The sequence below is a fragment of the Mobula hypostoma genome, chromosome 7 (assembly GCF_963921235.1).
Source record: "Mobula hypostoma chromosome 7, sMobHyp1.1, whole genome shotgun sequence".
Classification (NCBI taxonomy): Eukaryota; Metazoa; Chordata; class Chondrichthyes; order Myliobatiformes; family Myliobatidae; genus Mobula; species Mobula hypostoma.
Window position 1 is genome coordinate 133,260,216 of NC_086103.1, and position 19,718 is coordinate 133,279,933.

Sequence of the window (19,718 nt, forward strand, 5' to 3'; positions counted from 1 at the left end):
ATTTTATTTTTGAGAAAATTCACTGCTTTTCCTGACTTTTTGTTTCCTGGTTCAAGATAGAAATGCCATAAGCTTCTTGTTTGATAATGCTTTTATTCCCTGCCTAAATCCTTTTTTTTTTATTCTTCAGTGTAGCAAATAGCAGTAGATAATCCTAATGAACAGTTTGACATGTTTAATATTTGTTTATGACTGCTGTGCTTCATACTGTGTTGCTAGTCACCTGCCTGTTTCCTGAACTGTTTTTTTTATCCTTTGGTAGATTTCTTAACTCTTTAACAACATCATCGGCTTGTTCTTACTTTGCAGTCAGGTAGCTTGTGCAAGAGCTGGGTTGTGCATTATTGTAAAATTCTAATCTTTCAGTGTTCTGCTTTATCTTTTTTGTTCAGTAGTATTTTATAATGTACTTACTGCATGAGAAAGATTAGATGCATCTTTATAAACAATAAATTATTATCCTGATAAATCTATCTACCCTGTCTTATATAAATTGCTTCCTACAGACTTCTTTTATAAATGTGTAATTTAGAGTTTTTACCAACATATATAGCTGTTAAGGAATAAAAACATTTGTCGCTACAGCAACTTTCAAAGAACCCTTTGGATTTTTGCCAACTTAGTAAATGAGCGTTTGTTTAAATACTCTTCCTTTCAACTTGTGAAGAATTTGCCCCATGATGGGTTAGCAAATTTGTACTTCAAAGATTAAGGGAATTAGTTTCTACAGAATTTATATAATTATCAACTCATTTGTACTTCAACTAATGACGTAGTTAACTAGTCAGATGCTGCCTGGCCTGCTGAACATTTTTTAAAACTTTTATTTCACATTTTTAGTATCTGCACTACTTTATTTTTGGGAAACTATAAGTCATCATTTTAACAGATTCCTGACTGATAACAGTATATATAAACCTTTCTACATCTGGTCTGTAATTTTGTACTATATTAGACTTGATGTGTAAATTTTGTTTTTTTTTACTGTAGTTGTTCAAATAAGGGTTTGTTGAAAAATTGACCATGCTTCTAAGTGCCCATGCTCCCATGAATATTAGGGCTTTATTGTTGTTTATCCCAGCTAGCCAACTGTATTACCTGCTGTGCTTAGTAATGAATCATTGACGCTGATGTTGTAATTTAATTTGCTGCTACATTGATCCTATACTGCACAACAATGCCATCTGGTGTTTTCCTGGAAATGGAGATTGCAGCAAGAGTGATGTCTTCAGAAGTGACATGAGCTACTCAACGTTTGCAAATTATCAGATAATTTGGTTTCTTTGAAGATGCTTTGCTCTGAAATCTACAAGATTGTTATGTACTTTGTAATGTCTTTACCTCCTTAGGGACTTGATTTAAGTCATGTTATATTTTTAAAAAAGCATTGAGCCAAGATGTATATTTTTAATGAATGGTGTGTTCAAGGTATTCTAGAATTCAGTTTCCATGCTAGTTGTTAATATATACTTTAGTACTTTATTACAAAGCACAGAACAGCCTTTTGGATTCAACATTGGGCCCTATAGTATCAAATAATTAACATATTTTGCCTATTTTACCTTTAACTTTGGTAATTTCAGATAAATAATCCACATTTATATTAACTTAAAGATTTAGTTGTTTGTTACCGATTGTTTTCATCAATTTAACCTATTCTACCTTTTTACCTGCTTCTTGCTAGCCTACATCATGCAGCCACAACACCTTTCTTCAAGTCAAATCTTGTCTTATCTTTAACAATTCCCTGTACTAAAATATTAATTGCTTCCCCTTCCTCAGATGTAGCTTAACTTGCTGAATATTTAAAGATTTGATGTTTTTATTTCATTTCATCCAGTAGACAAAGCTATATATTTTTTATCAGTCGTTGAACAAGTGTAATTCCTTTTGATTAAAATCTTATGCTATTGTGTGACAACCCACTAATATCAATGTTCATGTAGAGAAAACCTGGGTAAGATTGTCTTTAGATTTCACAGAGTTACACAATATTTTTCCCCTTCATGTAGAAACTTAGTTGGAAGCAGATGGTTGACAAAGGAAGAGCTGGCAGAGATATTGCTTGAACAAATTTCTGACCACGATGTAAGTAAACAATCTTTTACATGTTGCATATTACTCAGGAGACTTTGACCTTTCTAGTATGAAGCAGAAATGTTTTCTTTTGATTTTTTTTTAAAGACATTTTTAAGGTTAGGGACATGAGTTAATAAGTACATATTGTGACAATCTGGCAGGATTTTGACTTATAAACTAATATTAGCTTTATCTTGTGTATGTAATTTAAATAAAGTAAATGGAATGTATCCTCTTTTGGTACCCTGGGAAGATTTCTAACCACCCCTTAAGTAGACAAATTTACAGAATTTATGTACATGCCTTTGAGCTTTATGTTTTTCCTAATTGGTAATTTCTGATGAAGCAATCCATAGTATTCCAAATGTTTACTTGGAACATTTACAAACTTGTATGCCTACTATGATCTAATCCTATTTAATGAGTCTATTTAGATCCTTTTTCAAAGTATAAATTTTAGAGCAGTATAACTTCATAATTAGGTGAGTTTCTGCATTGTTGCATGAAACAATACCCATAATTTGCAGTAAACTTTACTAGAAGATCAGATTGAACTTTTGTTGGGATCAGACATTGAAACAACAATTTTGCCTACAGCTAAAAACTAAAAATATTTCAAATTGAAGACAGGAATCAAGTTTGGGCAGGTTTTCTTGTTAAGACTGTCCATAATTGACTTGTTTTTCGTAAGAGAATATGAGGCATATTTTCACTTAATTTCTTTCAAATGTTAAGAAACTTTGTATATTTATACAATATGATTACATAGCACATTATTCTTCTCAGGAATTCTATCTGTGTGAAAGTGTCAAGAGTTTAATAATTGCTATTGGTTCACTTTCTTAATGCATGATACCCAATACACTTCACTTTCCAATTCACCGTACACTTTTGATTTAATGTACAAATACTTGATGCTGCTTGAAATTATTTACATTTCTCCTTTTTCTAAAGTCTATATTAATAGATAAGCTATTAGAAGATTATTTAGGTTCACTAAGAACTTGCTGTAAACAAAGCTTTCAAGTTCTGTTGCTTTTTCCCTTTTTGTTTGAAGAGGAATCACATTCTTTGAAATTGGAATTGTTCTTCCTGGTTGTACTCCATACACATTTAGGTTGGAGGAACAACACCTTATATTCCGTCTGGGTAGCCTCCAACCTGATGGCATGAACATCGACTTCTCTAACTTCCGCTAATGCACCACCTCCCCCTCGTACCCCATCCGTTATTTATTTTTATACATACATTCTTTCTCTCACTCTCCTTTTTCTCCCTCTGTCCCTCTGAATATACCTCTTGCCCATCCTCTGGGTTCCCCCCCCCTTGTCTTTCTCCCTGGACCTCCTGTTCCATGATCCTCTCCTATCCCCATTGCCAACCACCTGTCCAGCTCTTGGCTCCATCCCTCCCCCTCCTGTCTTCTCCTATTATTTTGGATCTCCCCCTCCCCCTCCCACTTTCTTATCTCTTACTAACTCTTCCTTCAGTTAGTCCTGACGAAGGGTCTCGGCCTGAAACGTCGACTGTACCTCTTCCTAGAGATGCTGCCTGGCCTGCTGCGTTCACCAGCACCTTTGATGTGTGTTACTTGAATTTCCAGCATCTGCAGAATTCCTGTTGTTCACATTTAGTTTTGTTAGGTTTTTTAATTTCCTTTTACCTACCGTGATAAACTTATCCAAAGCTACTATATCTGCCTTTGGGATTGAAAGACAAATACAGATTTCACCTTTCCCCACCCCACCTCCAACTCCACCCCCTTCAACCACTGATAAAATTCAACATGTCTCTTTTTATGTTAATCACAAGCACAAGAAAATCTGCAGATGCTGGAAGTCCAAAGCAATTGCTTTAGATTTTTAGCATCTGCAGATTTTCTCACGTTTGCGATACTACTACTGCGAAGTCTCATTGAGAGATGCCTACTCTGTAGAAGTTTAAACCTTCCCTCCAGTCCTGATGAAGGGACTTGGCTGACAGCATCAACTGCTTACTCTCTTCCATAGACACTGCCTCAGCTACTGCATTCCTCCAGCATTTTGTGTGTGTTGCTTTATGTTAATCATCAGCTTTTCAGGTATTTTTTGCTGAAGAAGATGTTCATGAGTTAAACAGTTGTTTCATTCCTTCCAGGGCGTAAATTTGTCACACAAAGCAATATTGAGCTATAAAGAAGGGGCGTTTCTTGTCTGTGTGAGTTAGCTGCTCTTTGTCAGGGCAGTACTTAGACTGACAAACTTTCTTCCAGATCAACCAGAAGCCAGAACCTACATTTCTATTCAAAATTCATGGACAATTGGATAAGTACATGGCTTAGAAAGATGTGGGCCAAATGAAGTGGCACCTTAGTTAGCATGGACAAGTTGGGCCTCTTTCTATGCTGTACAAATTTGACTCCAATTAGTACCTTTGCTTGAGAATGTCTGCAAATGGAAACTTGGTAAAATCAATTCTGATGAAGTGCATAGTTGAATTTATACAGGGATTCAGAAATGACTTGCCCACAGAAGGCAGAGGGTGGTAGTAGATGAAGCATATTCTACCGCGAGGTCGGTGATACAGGGATCTGTACTGGGACTCCTGTTCTTGGTGATTTTTTATAAATAACCTGGATGAGGAAGTGGAAGGGTGGGTTAGAAAGTTTGCAGATGACGCAATGGTTGGTGGTGTTGTGGATAGTGTAGAAGGTTATCATAAGTTATAACTGGACATTGATAAGACGAAAAGCTGGGCTGAGAAGGGGCAACACACACAAAATGTTGGAGGAACTCAGCAGGGCAGGCAGCATCTATGGAAAAAACATCAACTACTTTTTTCCATAGATGCTGGCTGGCCTGCTGGGTTCCTCCAGCATTTTCTGTTATGTTGGTTGAATTTCCAACATCTGCAAATTTTCTCTTGTCTGAGAAAGGGCCGATGGAGTTCAGTCCAGAAAAGTGATAAATTTTGGCATGACGAACCAAGGTGGAGTACAGGTTTAATATCATAATTCTTAGCAGTATGGAGGAACAGAGGATCCTTTGGTCCACGTGCATTGGGTCCCTCAGAATTGTCATACAAGTTGACAGGGTGATTAAGGAGGTATATTGCATGTTGTCCTTCATTCGTTAGGTGATGGAGTTCAAGAGCCGTGATGGAGTTCAAGAGCCATGATGTAATGTTGCAGCTGTATTAAACTCTAGTGAGACCACATTTGGAGTCCTGACGAAGGGCCTCGGCCCAAAACGTCGACTGTACCTCTTCCTAGAGATGCTGCCTGGCCTGCTGCGTTCACCAGCAACTTTGATGTGTGTTGCTTGAATTTCCAGCATCTGCAGGATTCCTCGTGTTTGGAATATTGTGTTCTGTTCTGGTCACCTCATTGTAGGAAGGATGTAGAAGCTTAAGAGAGGATGCACAGATTTACCAGGATGTTGCCTGGATTAGAAATGATGTCTTATGAGAAAAGGTTGAGTGAGCTAAGGTTTTTTTCCTTTGACTTGATAGAGGTGTGTAATATGATAAGAGGCATTGATAGAGTGGACAGCCAGCTTTTTTTCCAGAGAAAAATGGCTAATATGAAAGAGCATAACTTTAAGGTGATGAAAAGAAAATGTAAAAAGAAGGTAAATCTTTTTTTTTTACAGAGAGACTGCTGGGTGCATGGAACAGGAATGGTGGTAGAGGCAGATACATTAGAGATATTTAAGAGACTCTGAGGTAGTTACACAAATGAATGAATAATGGAGGACTATATGAGGGGAATGTTAGAAAGATCTTGGAATAGGTTAAAAGGTTGGCATAACATTGTGGGCCGAGGGGTCTGTGCTGTGCTCTAGTGTTCTATGAATAACCTACTCACACTTCTAAATTATTTCAAAGAATTTACATTTCTGGATTGGTACTGTCACCCATTCAAATGTATCCTAATAACATGCACTGTCTTAGTGCTTGGGGAAAAAGAATGTGAGAAAATTTATTAGAGTGTGGAAGTAAGAAGAACTTCAGTCTAAAGAAAAATTAAAATTGTTTTACAGAAATTGAATAATTTGATGGCAAGAAGTAGTGTGAGAAATTAGGTAAGGTGTTGAGATGATAACTGGAATTTTTACAACTAAGGAAGAATAAAAGCGGAGTTCTAAGATATAGGAATGAAATGTTTTGATAGATAAATAAAATAAGAGCAACAGGAGCAAATTGAGTAAGTTGGAACAGACTGGCAGTATTATTAGAGTAGGTCGGGAATTTAAACATCAGTACTTTGTAATCTATGTGTGAAGTTACTGGTAAATAAAAGTAGCTATGGCCAGACGAACATTGCATTTCCTTCTTGTCTCATCAAAACTTGGACTGCAGAGGAAATAAATAGAACTAAAATCTAATAGTATAAAGAGGAAAAAAATCAAAAAATCTGATCCTGTTTTTCATTCTGAAACAAATCAAATTTAGAATCAGAAGACAGGCTTATATGAAATAACAACTTGCATTTAAGATAAAGCCTCTGCTGTGGTGAAAGAATAGCATTTGCTTGAATGGAATGTTTACACACAGTTCTTTGTTGGTACAAGATGTGTATACTGGTTAATCAAACATGTAAAAAATTCTACATAAATAAACCTTTGGCCTGTAATTAGATTAATTCCATTTTTACACTTGACTAGCAAGGAGTCTAATGAAGAACTAAGCATAGTCTTTTTCCCTTCCTTTGCTGTCACTTTTAAAGCCATTCAGGGCTTTGCTAGTAGACTGTTTAATCTCAAAGAATTGGCTGCTTTTTTAAAAATAATTAAATGTTTACTGCTGTGCACTTGATTATATGCTTTGCATGCGCCTGAGTTCCTTCTTTCTGTTGCATAGTTGTAGACAATTTATTATCTTGTAAAATTGCCAATATTTTAATTATAGATTACTGACTGCACATTAGAATTTGAATTTTATTTGGTAAAAAAGCTTACCTATCTGGAGTATATTAATTATGCTTTAACTCTTCTAGTTTTAAATATAATTATATATCAATTGATTGATAGTTGCAGGTGACATACCTTTTTTGACAACTTTGCCTTGAGTGAGTTCATTGAGGTATTGTAGCTTCAATTCACAGACAGAGCTACCTTTGTATAATAACATGTAATGGGAGTATTTTATTTTAAACAAAAGGAGTTTACATAAATTACTGCTCAAGACTTTTAAATGTTTTGCACAACCCAATGAGAATCTCTACTTATTACTGTCCTTCTAATTGTATAATCCAGGGAAGTATTACATCTCTCTTAGATGAATTGTTAGTTTACAATAGCTGGTGCCGAACCACCAATTTCTATTAACATCCTACACAATTTAAGTCTGTCTGCTGTGATATGAGAGTTTCAGCTCTATGGAAAGAGATATTTTTCAACTAGTATGTAGCTTCTAAACAATGGTGAATAATCAAAGCTTGCCTGGTGAATACTTCATTGTTATCTTACTGAAAAATGGGTTCTATGGATATTAATGCATATTGTTCAACTGTTCTCCCAATCCATGTCTGATCTAGTCACAGCCCATTTCCAATTTTGAAATTACTGCGACAAACTTATGACATTTTATGTCTCGGACTGTGCTGAAGACAATGCGTTTAATTGTCAATTGTCCGGTTTAATAAATGTTTGGCTATCATTAAGTAACATTAGTCTTCTCTTTTATGCTTTAAACAGTACATACACTTTCTTCAGTTACTGGAGCGTATGCTGACCTTGCCATATTGCAGTATCAAGGAAGAATATGTGTTGAAATTTCGCAGAAAGGTGGAAGATCAGTCCAAGAAACAGAAAGTTGAAGCTTTACAGTTTGATGAGAATGGAATAGCTTTCAGCAAAGGAGAAGGTGAAACAAAATCCTAGTGTGGGATTCACTCATTAATTACTTTTTTGATTTGTGGTAAAATTCTTTTCACTAGCATGGTGCTGAATGTTTTACTGGGACATGATTAATACCAAACATTTTGTTTAATTTTTATTATTTTTGCTAGTACCAGAGAAAATTGTAGTTTGGAGACAATATTTTATAAATTCTCTATTCGTCAGATTCTTGTGTGATGTTTAGGAGTTATCAACCTGATGCTGTAATTTTTTTGCTAAAATTAGTTTTAAACGTAAATGCCATTCTAGGGTTCTCAATTACTGGCACCTTGCCAGAGAAACTACTTTTCAATCAAACTATGGATCATTTTCTTCAGCTAAGCAAAAACCAAATTTGAAATGTGTGTTACTTATGTTACATACTTAAGGAATGTGATTTTTTTTTTGTTAACAGACGGCCACTAATGAAAGAAAGATTGTGTGAAAAAGGAGTTGGCTGACTTCCAGCTATTTATATGACGTGCCTTGTCTCGTACACTGAACTTGCCATCTTATATATTCCAGTTATACATATGGTTCACAGATTCTGGACATTTCAGTAATGAAAATTAAGCCATACAGTCTAAAAGTCTCACAACTTCACAATGTGATGAAAACTGAATAAATGATAACTGAGTTTATTGGTTTCAGATCACAGCTGCATCACTATTAGTATGACTGCTGATAGGTAAAATATGTACAATATAAGCTATCTTGCAGTAGGTTTTGTTCTTGAAGTATGCTGAGTATCACATTCAGTTACCAATTTTATGGTAGCATTAATCATAAATGCTAACATAATGCCCAATGCTTAAGGTAATATCTTTTGTTTAATGAAGACACATTATATAATTTGCTAGATGTAAACTGTACTCTCTCTTCCTTTACAATCTATTGAGTTAATATGGTTGACTGACCATTCTCACCCAGTGCTTTTCCATTGTCATCCGCACCCCAACAACTCAATTAGTGCTATCCCAATGCAACCTACAAGGTAGCTGGTGGTTTTTGTTCTTTCTCTCACACTTTTACTTCTGTTGCCCTATAAGAATCTGATTTTGAACCCCTTTTAAGACTGGATGACATTATCTAAAAACACAACATTACTTTCCATATGTATACCAGCACCACCCAACTCTACCTTGCAACTCCTCCTCTCTCAGACAACTTGTCTCATATGCTATACTAGAAAATTGCAGATTTCTCCCAACTGAATATTGGAGAGACCCAAGATGTTGACATGATTACCTTGGTACCAACAGTGGCGTGTCTGAGATTGAATTAGACTCTATGAAATCTTAATGTTCTGTTTGATTTTTAGGATGTACCACCACATCTGTCACAGCTTCCCATCTCTCTAAACCTGGTGCATCTACTGCTGAAACCCTCATTCACATCTCGTTTTCTTCAGACCTAACCATAAATATAAATTGTTGCTTTAAGCCATCAAAGTGGGTCATATTCATGAAATTCCAAGTGTTTATTAAATAATAGTGCCTTTGAAAATTTTAATTAAGATTTATAAAACTGTATTCTGCAGTAAGTTTGAAGCTCCTAAACTTTGTAACAAATTTACTTTGTCCAGACCACATGTTAGACCATAAGACATTGGAGCAGAATTAGGCCATTCAGCCCATCGAATCTGCTCTGCCATTCCATCCTACCTGATCCCAGATCCCACTCAACCCCATACAGCTGCCTTCTCGCCGTATCCTTTGATGCCCTGACCAGTTAGGAAAATATCAACTTTCGCTTTAAATATACCCACAGTCTTGACCTACATGGCTGTCTGTGGCAGACCATTCCACAAATTCACTACTCTCTGGCTAAAAATGTTTCTCTTTACCTTCGCTCTAAAAGGCTGTGCCCTCTAAATCCCCCAACATAGGAAACACCCTCTGTCAACATTACATACAATGGTAATGTTTTGAGGGCCACTAACAACTGTTCACTCTTTAAGCTCTTTCAAACATCCTTTGGAAGTGACACTTGAAATCCGTTTTGGCTGCTTAGCAAGATATCTTCATTTTCCTGTTGTTTGTTAGATGTTCTGTTTATGTTGACTGCTGTCTGTGTCAGCATAACACTGACAGCACATCAGAAAGTCGTGATAAACAGTACCTATTCTAGTTCATAGAAACATGGGGTGTAGTAATAGGATCACAAGACAGTTGTTTAGCCTCTGGATCCTGCTTATAGCTGATGCTTTATTTTGTACCATGTGGAATTTCCAGGCCAGAAAATGACTTTTCACTTTTTGAAAATAAATTGGTCATCAAAACACTGTATCCCTGATATGAAAGAGCTTGCATTTTTATAATGTGTTTCCACTCAAATTGCTTCAGTTCAGCTCAGCTGCAGGTGAAGGGCAAGGCATTTGCCCGTTATGGATGAGGAAGTGCTCTTTTAAAAGATATTTTCTGCAATTCAAAAGCTAATTTTGAAGCAGTTTTTAATTGCTTTATTAAATGTCTGATTTGCCTTGGGAAATTAAAAAAAAAGGCTCACCTTTCTTTATCTATCAATTATTTCTTTTACAAAACAGTGGGTTGGCCATTATATCCTTCAAGCAGCAGAATAGAAATTGAAATTAATTCTGATATGGAAACAAGTGCTAAAGTCATGCTATGTGGGAGACCTGGAACATTTGTTTTCATGTTTAGGAAGAAATTTTCACTGCACGTTGTCTAAGTCTATGCACATGATGAACAACAGAATTAATAGTTTTTTACACAATAGCTTATGTGAACTGCAGTTAAATAGGAGTTGAGTATACCAATGCAGAATTTGACATGAAGATGCACAATTGCAATACTAGTGCAGCCAGTGTAATGCTGGAGGAGAACTATTAAAGGAAAGTGGCAAAATAAGTAAAAGTGCATACTTCCTAGTATTGCTTCAGCATGACTGTTTCTTCAGCTGAGACCACATCTCCTATATGCTTTCTACTCATCTGCTCCAATACAGCTAAAACAGTTAACATAAAAAACCTACAGCACAATACAGGCCCTTCGGCCCACAAAGCTGTGCTGAACATGTCCCTACCTTAGAACTACCTAGGCTTTACCCATAGCCCCCTATTTTTCTAAGCTCCATGTAGCCATCCAGGAGTCTCTTAAAAGACCCTATCGTTTCCGCCTCCGCCGCTGGCAGCCCATTCCATGCACTCACCACTCTCTGCATAAAGAAACTTACCCCTGACATCTCCTCTGTACCTGCTTCCATGCACCTTAAAACTATGCCCTCTCGTGCTAGCCATTTCAGCCCTGGGGGAAAAAGCCTCTGACTATCCACACAATCAATGCCTCTCATTATCTTGTACACCTCTATCAAGTCACCTCTCATCCTCTGTCGCTCCAAGGAGAAAAGGCCGAGTTCACTCAACCTATTCTCATAAAGCATGGTCCCCAATCCAGGCAACATCCTTGTAAATCTCCTCTGCACCCTTTCTTTGGTTTCCACATCCTTCCTGTAGTGAGGCGACCAGAAATGAGCACAGTACTGCTAGTGGGGTGTGACCAGGGTCCTATATAGCTGCAACATTACCTCTCGGCTCTTAAACTCAATCCCACAATTGATGAAGCCCAATGCACCGTATGCCTTCTTAACCACAGAGTCAACCTACGTAGCAGCTTTGAGTGTCCTATGGACTTGGACCCCAGGATCCCTCTAATCCTCCACACTGCCAAGAGTCTTGCCATTAATGCTATACTCTGCCAGTTGTGCAGTTGTGACATCAATTAAATCTTGCAAGTCAATTGACGTCACTTTTCCATGCTTGATGTGATAGGACTGAATGTTTAGATGTGTGCACTGTTGTGGAAAGTACTGCAATTTATTTTACACCGCAGTTCAATTCCCTAGTTTTACAGAAATGTTAGCAAAGGGATTGAATATCTATGATGTCATGTTTCCAATCCATAATCCAATTTGAACAGTTTAAAGATTTTTGATGTGTAATGATGCTACGAACTTTACTACTTCCTCTCCATCATCAGATTTCTAAACAGCCCATGAACCTTTAAGCGCTACCTTATTATTCCTAGTTTGCTTTATTTATTTATTTGTAGGACTTATTGTAATTTCACAGCAAATTTTAGGGATAATAAACCTGATTCTGGGAGAGGATGACAATGAACATGGCTTTAAAAGATGTTTAATAGAAGTGAAGTCTTCATATTGTATCTCAAGTTTTACATCTATGTCCCAGGGCATGACATATTGGATATCTAACCTAAGTGGTACTTTCAGTGTGAATAGCCTTGGTGATTTAGATAATGATGTGTGTGTGGAAAGAAATAAAGGACAATGAAAGATACAAACAAAGCAGGAGAGAGAGGAGGAAGAGGCAATGAAGCAAGATGATACAGGAAGGGGAGTAATAGGGAAGATAAAAGTGAAAGGAAAAAGCAGCAGAAAATAGGTGTGATGGAAGAGGAGGTAAGTGGAAGTGTAGGAAACGGTAGCAAAAGGATATTTTAAAAAGGTAGGGAAGACATGATGTAATGGGTAGGAACAAACTAGAGGGGAGGAATGGGTTCAGGGAGAATTCCAGTGGAAAGATTGAAGAGGAGGTGAGCCAAGATTAAATGAAGGAACGGAGAAAGGGAAAGGGGAAGTAAAAATCCTTGTCACTTTAAAAACCGTTGAAAATTTGATAGTAAAATTTGTACCATGAATTGAGTTGTGATTTGTGGAATCTCTTACTGAAGAATATTGTCCCCGCTAACTTTTCTTGAAAACTTCATTGTAATGTTAAAAACCAAAAGAGTTCATCTACTTCTTAAGTAAACACAAGTGAATTTGCAGCTGTTTATAGAAGTGTTTTCTTTTAGATATAGTATTTGTTAAAAAGAAGATCAATGCAGTTGTTAGTCATTATTTTTCTTAACTTTAGGTCGAAGAAAAACAGCAAAAGCAGTAGTTATAGTTCGAGACCAAGGAAGCGGCAAAATAACAGTGAATGGGATGGATTACTTGCAGTATTTTCCATCACTACAAGAAAGGTAATCATCTTATTGTTTTGAAATAGAATTATGCAAATACATCCTTCTGCAAATCTGAAGAATTGAAGAGTTAGTCAAAATTGTAAATCTTACATGGATGAAGTTGAATAAAAAGATTTGAAAAATTCAAAGCATGTGGTTTAGAGTCAGTTTAAGTGCAGAAACCCACCAAGGCCACCCTTCAACTACTCATTTTAGACTATCTTTTAGTTTCTATACTCATCTGTATACTAGGAACAATTTACAATGGTGAATTAACCTATCAACCTGCAGGGGTTTGGGATGTGGAAGGAAACCCATGTGGTCACAGGGAAAATGTACAAATACTACAAAGACAGCACCCATGTTGGGTTTGAACCCTGGTCTTTGGCACAGTGAGGCAGGGGCTCAACTAGTCTTGTGGTGTTATTTTTAAGTGTAAACCATTTTGGTTACAATTAATAATTTTCAATCAATAAAATGCAATAGATTTATTTTAGGTGTACAGTAGCACAGGAAAATAAATCTGGATTATTGCCAGTTAGACTACTTTTATCACTGCATTTACTAACTTAAAAATTGCTTGGTTCGTAATTATATTACTGAGTGAAATATAATGATTTAAAATTCTCTGTACTTTCTCACATATTTTCAATCTATATAAATTATTTTACGCTCTGTGTGATGAAAAATAGATTTAAGTGCATTTGTTACTGAAAACAGCTTAAGACTTCAGATGCCAAGAGGTGTGGTTCATGGGATAAGGAACTAATTCTTAGTCCATCTTTTGTTAATGTTTGAAGAATACTGAAGAAATGAGATTTACCCCGAAATATCCAAGAGTCTTTTAGTCTTCCCCAAGAAATCCAGCTTGGAATTATATGTTCCCACAACTATTCATTCATGGATGAAACATGAGCATCTTTTCTTCAGCACTCAACCACAAGGATATTATTCCATAGTGTTAAATCACAGGATAATCAAAACAATCATAACAAAACAAAAAAAAAGATATTCATTGCTTAAGTCCTCTGACTCACATTTTTTTAAGCTTGAAAGATGGCATTCAAGCTTTCAGTTAATAGTATATTACCTGGAAAGTATTGTATGTTAGATGTACAGTTTTGAGAACAGCTAAATTACTATAATCTGTGCTACAGGGGACCTTACGCTCCATACATCTAGTGTGTGCACCATTCACATTTTAAAAGTCACCTTCCTTGCGATGCAAAGCTGTGTGTTTAGCCCCCTGCTCTATTTGCTTTACTTATGGCAGTGTGGTTAAGCAGAGTTCCAATGCCATATTTAGGTTTGCTGATGACACTACTGTTGTAGGCCAGATCAAACAAGGGTGGTGATGAATCAGCAGGGAGATTGAAAATCTGGCTTTGTGGTGTCACAGCAACCTCTCACTCAATGTCAACAAGCCCATTAGCTGATTATTGACTTCAGAAGGAGGAAACTGGAGATCCTTCAGGGGCTCAGAGGTGGGGAGGGTAAGCAACTTTAAATTCCTTGGTGTTATCAGTTCAGAGGATCTGTGCTGGACCCAGCCCTAAGTGCAATTATACTAAAGGCACACACAGCACACCTCTACTTCCTTAGAAGGTTGTGAAGATTTGGTATGACATCTAAAACAAGTTTTTATAGATGTTTAGTGGAGAGTGTATTGACTGGCTGTGTCACTGAGAATCCTACAGAAAGTAATGTATGTGGCCCAGTTAATCACAGATAAAACCCTCCCCATCAATGAGCACATCTACACAGAGCATTTTTGCACATTTTGACCATTTGCACCACATTGTAACACCTGTATCACCAAGAATAACGTTGCAAGAAAACTGTTTTTTCTCCTGTGAATTCTCAGAGAACAGCTGATGTTCCCTTTCCAGTACCTGGACCGATTAGGGATGCATGATATGGACTGCACAGTACACGCAGGTGGGGTATCCTCACAAGCAGGAGCTATTCGTTTGGCTACGTCAAGGGCTCTTCTTAGTTTCGTCACAGAGAAAGAAATGGAATCAATGAGGCAAGGTACTGGAATATCAGCTTAACATCAAAAATAATTTATAACTCAGTTTCACCTTTCAGATCAAGGTCAAATTTTAAATCTCCAGCAGGAAAGTACAGGTGTTTCACTGCAGGATTCCTTTATCCTGTGTTCTTTGGACAGGTATATCTATATTTACTTTGTTGAGTAAAGTGAGAGCTTGAAGAAAAGAAATGAACAACCACGAACCAATATCAGTTTCAATTTCTTTATTATCTTTTTTTCTGATTCTATTGGTAGCATCTAAAGTTTGAAGGTGCATTGCATTGCTGTTTAAATAATGGTAACCTGTTTCAAGCAAATATTGCCATAGAGCTTGCCAAATTATTTATATCATAAATACTAAACAAGCTGTATTGTTGGAGCTCCATTTGACAAAAAATATAAAAGCTTATTCCTGACATGGAGATAAATTATTTTGCCACCAACATGACTCTGTGCTTTTAAACAAAGGAATTAACTTATATATGGTGCAAATTTTAGTCCTGGCTTTGGTATCAACTGATATATAATTGAAATAATTTCTTATGGAGAATTGTTTTGTCGTCAAGAATTCAAATTTATAACTAATTTAAGAATATAACTATAATTGAACCAATGAACATTATAGTTTTACCTCCAGCTACAACATTTTAAGTGTAATTTTGTAAGTTAAAAGTTAACCTTTTGCATTCACATTCATTTCAACTTCTTGCAGCTGGCTTGTTGACTCCTGATCCTCGTGTGAGAGAGCGGAAGAAGCCTGGTCAGGAGGGAGCGCGCAGGAAGTTCACTTGGAAGAAACGTTAATCAGTGGCTTTTCCTGTGAAGCAACCCTGAGGTGGTTTGAAATCAGAAGCAGAACCTCCACAAGACCTGTAGTTTGGACACCTGCTCGAACAGATTTGAGGAGTTGCAAGATCGTTATTGTCTCAGATCTCAATTTCCTGCCTTTGAGAACAAAACTTATGCGGTTCTATTTATCTTGAAATGAGTCCTTTCATCATTTTAAAAAATGAATATCTTTATTATTGGCTGTAAAAAAAGAGAAAGATTTTTTTGCACTGAGAACTCTTGCAATTAATTCACAGTATCACATGTTGTTAACAATGTGTGTTTTATGATGCATTTTCCTTATTGGCCTACATGTTTTGGGTAGAGAATAGATAGTGAATCCACTGTGCCAATGACAGTTGAAAATCATCTCATTGTAATTATTTGATGAACATTGTACTCAATCCACATACCACCTCTTTATCCATTTCCTCCCAATGGAATGATTAAGTAAAATCTCAATGACATCTAATTCCTTAAATGTTTTCATCCAGAGCCTGGATCTCATTTTGCTAGTGGATCTAATAAAGTTCTGTTTTTTCTTAGTTCCATTATTTGCATCAGTGCTTTAACATTATTTAGTTTGCTTGAGAGGAGAATTTGGTTTGACGAAGTATCTTGATTCTGCTCATCTCGTTTTTTTCTGTGCTATATTATAATATTTTAATAAAGCAATTGATTTTGTTAAAAAAACTTGTACACCCTACCGTTAATATTTATGCCTGCAGCAGGTTAGTTACTTATAACTATGTGATTGAAATAGGGATGAATGGTTTATAATGTTTAAGTGGTATGGAAAGAAACTTGTAAGCCCACAGAATTAATGGGAGAATGTACAAACTTCACATTAATAACTTCCAAAGTCCTGATTGAACCGGGTCACTGGAGCACTATTTGGTGTCTTATTGTGCCACACTGGCCGTTGTCCCTTTGTTTCTGTGTGTGTTGCAATCATTTACATTTCACTATGACTACAATTTCAAAAGTACATCATTGGATGTTAAGAAAAGTATAATATAAATATTATCTTTTGCTCTAGACTTTATTTTATATATTTTTGACTTTATGGCATTCTGATTGCACGAAATTTATGTTTTTTTTATCAAGTGGCAAAGTAATGCTTTTCCTGGGTATGACTAAGGACAGTTGGTATTTGATTGCTCTTAATCATCCATTACGTTTAATAGCCCGCAAATATTCTTTCTCGTACAAAATGCCTTTGTTTGCCCTTGCTTTTGCTGCATTGCAGAATGAGCTGTCGTAACAGCCACTGGAAATTCAGTATTTTAGCCCCAAAAGATTTGCAAAATAGGCAAGTGGTAATTTCTCCAACTGAGCTAAATTGCAATGACTGAAATTACCAGAATCACTTTGTCCCAAAGATGGCTCTATATTTGTTAGACCTTTGACACACTAAGGTGTATCACATTTACCGATCTTGTTTGCTTTGATAGTGATTGGAGGAAAGTATAGGGGGATGTCAGAGGTAGGTTTTTTAACACTGAAAGTGGTGGATATGGGGAACACCCTGCCAGTGATGATGGTAGAGGCAGATACATTGGGGTTATTTAGAAACTCTTAGATAGGCACACAGATAATAGAAAAATGGTAGGAGGAAGGAGATAGATCGATCACAGAGTGGGTTATAAGGTCACTGCAACATCAAGTTGAAGTTCAGTTTATATTCAGCCAGACGCATGTATACTGTCAAATTAAACAGCATTCCTCCAGACCAAGTACATGTAACTCACACACATAACTCAAAAGTAATATTACCACTAGTAAATTAATAAATAATAAGGTGCACTTACAACACAAGTTAAAAAGTAAACAGTATAATGCTACTGGCACTTCACGCATGATGATTCCTGGGAGGTGGCAGGAAGTTCAGTAGTCTTACAGCCCAGGGGAAGCAGCTGTTTCCCATCCTGACGGTTCTAGTCCTAATGCTGCCTGATTGGGGGAGCGGGGGGGTGGTCAGAGAGATTGAAGGACAGATAGGAGGGATCATTGACAAAGCTAAGGGTCCTGCATATGCTGTGTTCCTGATAAATATCTGATGGGTGGGACAGAGACCCCAGTGATCCTCTCAACGGTCCTCGCAATCCTTTGTAGACTTGTGCTCAGATGCCTTGCAGTTTCTGTACCAGACAGTGATGCAGCTGGTCAGGATGCTCTCAATGGTGCTCCTGTAAAAAAAAAAAATTGATTAATATTGGGGTTGGGGGGGGGGGCCTTACTCACCTGAATCTCCTTAGGAAGTGGAGATGCTGCTGTGCTTTCTTAACCAAAGAGGTAATGTTGTGGGACCATTATGTGTACTCCCAGAAACTTGGTACTCCTAAGTTTCCACGGATGAGCTGTGTATGTGCAGTGAGGAGTGGTCAGCATGTACCTTCCGAAAAGTCCACATAAATCTCTTGGGTCTTGTCCACATTGAGACTCAAGTTGTTGTGCTTGCACCATTCTACCAGCTGCTCTGCCTGTTGTCTGTATGTCTTCTCATCATTGATGAGGACAACCGCTGTTGTGTCATCAGCAAGCTTGATGATTCAATTTGAACTGGATCTAGCAGTACAGTTGTTCATCAACGGAGTGAACTGCATGCAGCCCTGGGGAGCACTGGTGCTCAGCGTGACAGAGCTAGAGATGTTTCCGCCAACACAGTATGATTGTGGCCTTTCTGCCAAGAAGTCCAGTATCCAATTCAGAGAGAGGTGTTGAGACCCAATGAGGACAGTTTACCCACCAGCTTCTGAGGGGTGATTGTATTAAATACCAGGTGAAATCAATAAAAGGCATCCTGGCCTGGTAGTGTAGTGCTTCCCACCGCCCCCCGATAGGAGTTTGTACATTCTCTCCATGACCATGTGGTTTCCTCCCACAGTCGGAAAACATACCGGTTGGTAGGTTAAATTATTATTGTAAACTGTCCCATGATTAAGCTAGCGTTAGATTGGGGATTGTTGGACAAAGTGGCTGGAAGGGCTGGAACAGCCTATTCTGCGCTGTATCCCAATAATAAATACGTGGCACCATCTTCCAGGTGGGACGGGTTGGAGCGGAGTGGCATCATCAGGGGACAGATTTGGGTGATAAGCAAACTGGAAAAGGTCCAATGTAGCAGGGAGATGGGATTTAATGTGATCCATAACCAACCACTCAAAGTACTTCATTATTGTTGAGGTCAGTGCCATTGGACAGTAGTCCTTGAGGTAGTTTACTGTTCCTCTCTTCAGTACTGGGATGATGGTGCCACCTTAATGGGACAGTGGACTGTTCAGGGAATTGTGGGCCAAAGGCCTGTACTATACTGTAGTTCAAAGCTAATTTTTCCCAACATGCCAGCCAAGTTACAAACAAGATGACCAAGAGCTCTTCTTTTTGGAGATGACAAATAACTCTTCATCAACAATGATTAGTAAACAAGGTCTAAATCTGATAATTATTCTGGAGTTTTCTTTCACCTACTTCTTGGACAGAGAGTGAATATGAGAGCTTGTTTCTCAGGTAATTAAATGAGCTGAAGGTGCTTTGCAATATAAAAAAGACATAGTGGCTTATGTATAATGTTGCCTTGTCTGTTTATAACGCCCATTTCCAGTAGTCCTGAATCATAGGTAGTAGTGGTATTTTGTGCATGTGGCACCCCCTAAAGATTAAATCAAGCAAGATATTCCAGGATTTTAACCTAGTAATGTTGCAGGATTGTTGGAAGTAATGTAACACCTGGGAGATGTTGCTGTTCTTGTTCTTCCTGGTAGTACAGATTGCAGGAGGAGGACATGCTGTCAGTTTGGTGTATAGGCAATACATCCTGAGAATATTCAGACTGAAAGGTCGAAGACTGATAATACAGTGAAATAAAGTGGGACTGAAACTCTCAAGACTATTGTCTACATGAGGGTACTACAACTAGTCCATGAGTGT

The 19,718-nt window shown here is 37.3% G+C and overlaps 1 protein-coding gene across 1 annotated transcript in view; it reads left to right on the forward strand.

Moving 5' to 3' along the window:
• Positions 1-16,482, forward strand: part of mrps9 (mitochondrial ribosomal protein S9) — a 71,040-nt gene extending 54,558 nt beyond the window's left edge. The window contains exons 8-12 of the mRNA XM_063054900.1: positions 2,013-2,088; positions 7,755-7,923; positions 12,835-12,943; positions 14,790-14,959; positions 15,673-16,482. Coding sequence (XP_062910970.1) covers positions 2,013-2,088; positions 7,755-7,923; positions 12,835-12,943; positions 14,790-14,959; positions 15,673-15,764 — 616 coding nt within the window. The 3' untranslated portion in view covers positions 15,765-16,482. The remainder of the gene's footprint in view (positions 1-2,012; positions 2,089-7,754; positions 7,924-12,834; positions 12,944-14,789; positions 14,960-15,672) is intronic.
• The last annotated feature ends 3,236 nt before the right edge of the window (positions 16,483-19,718 follow it).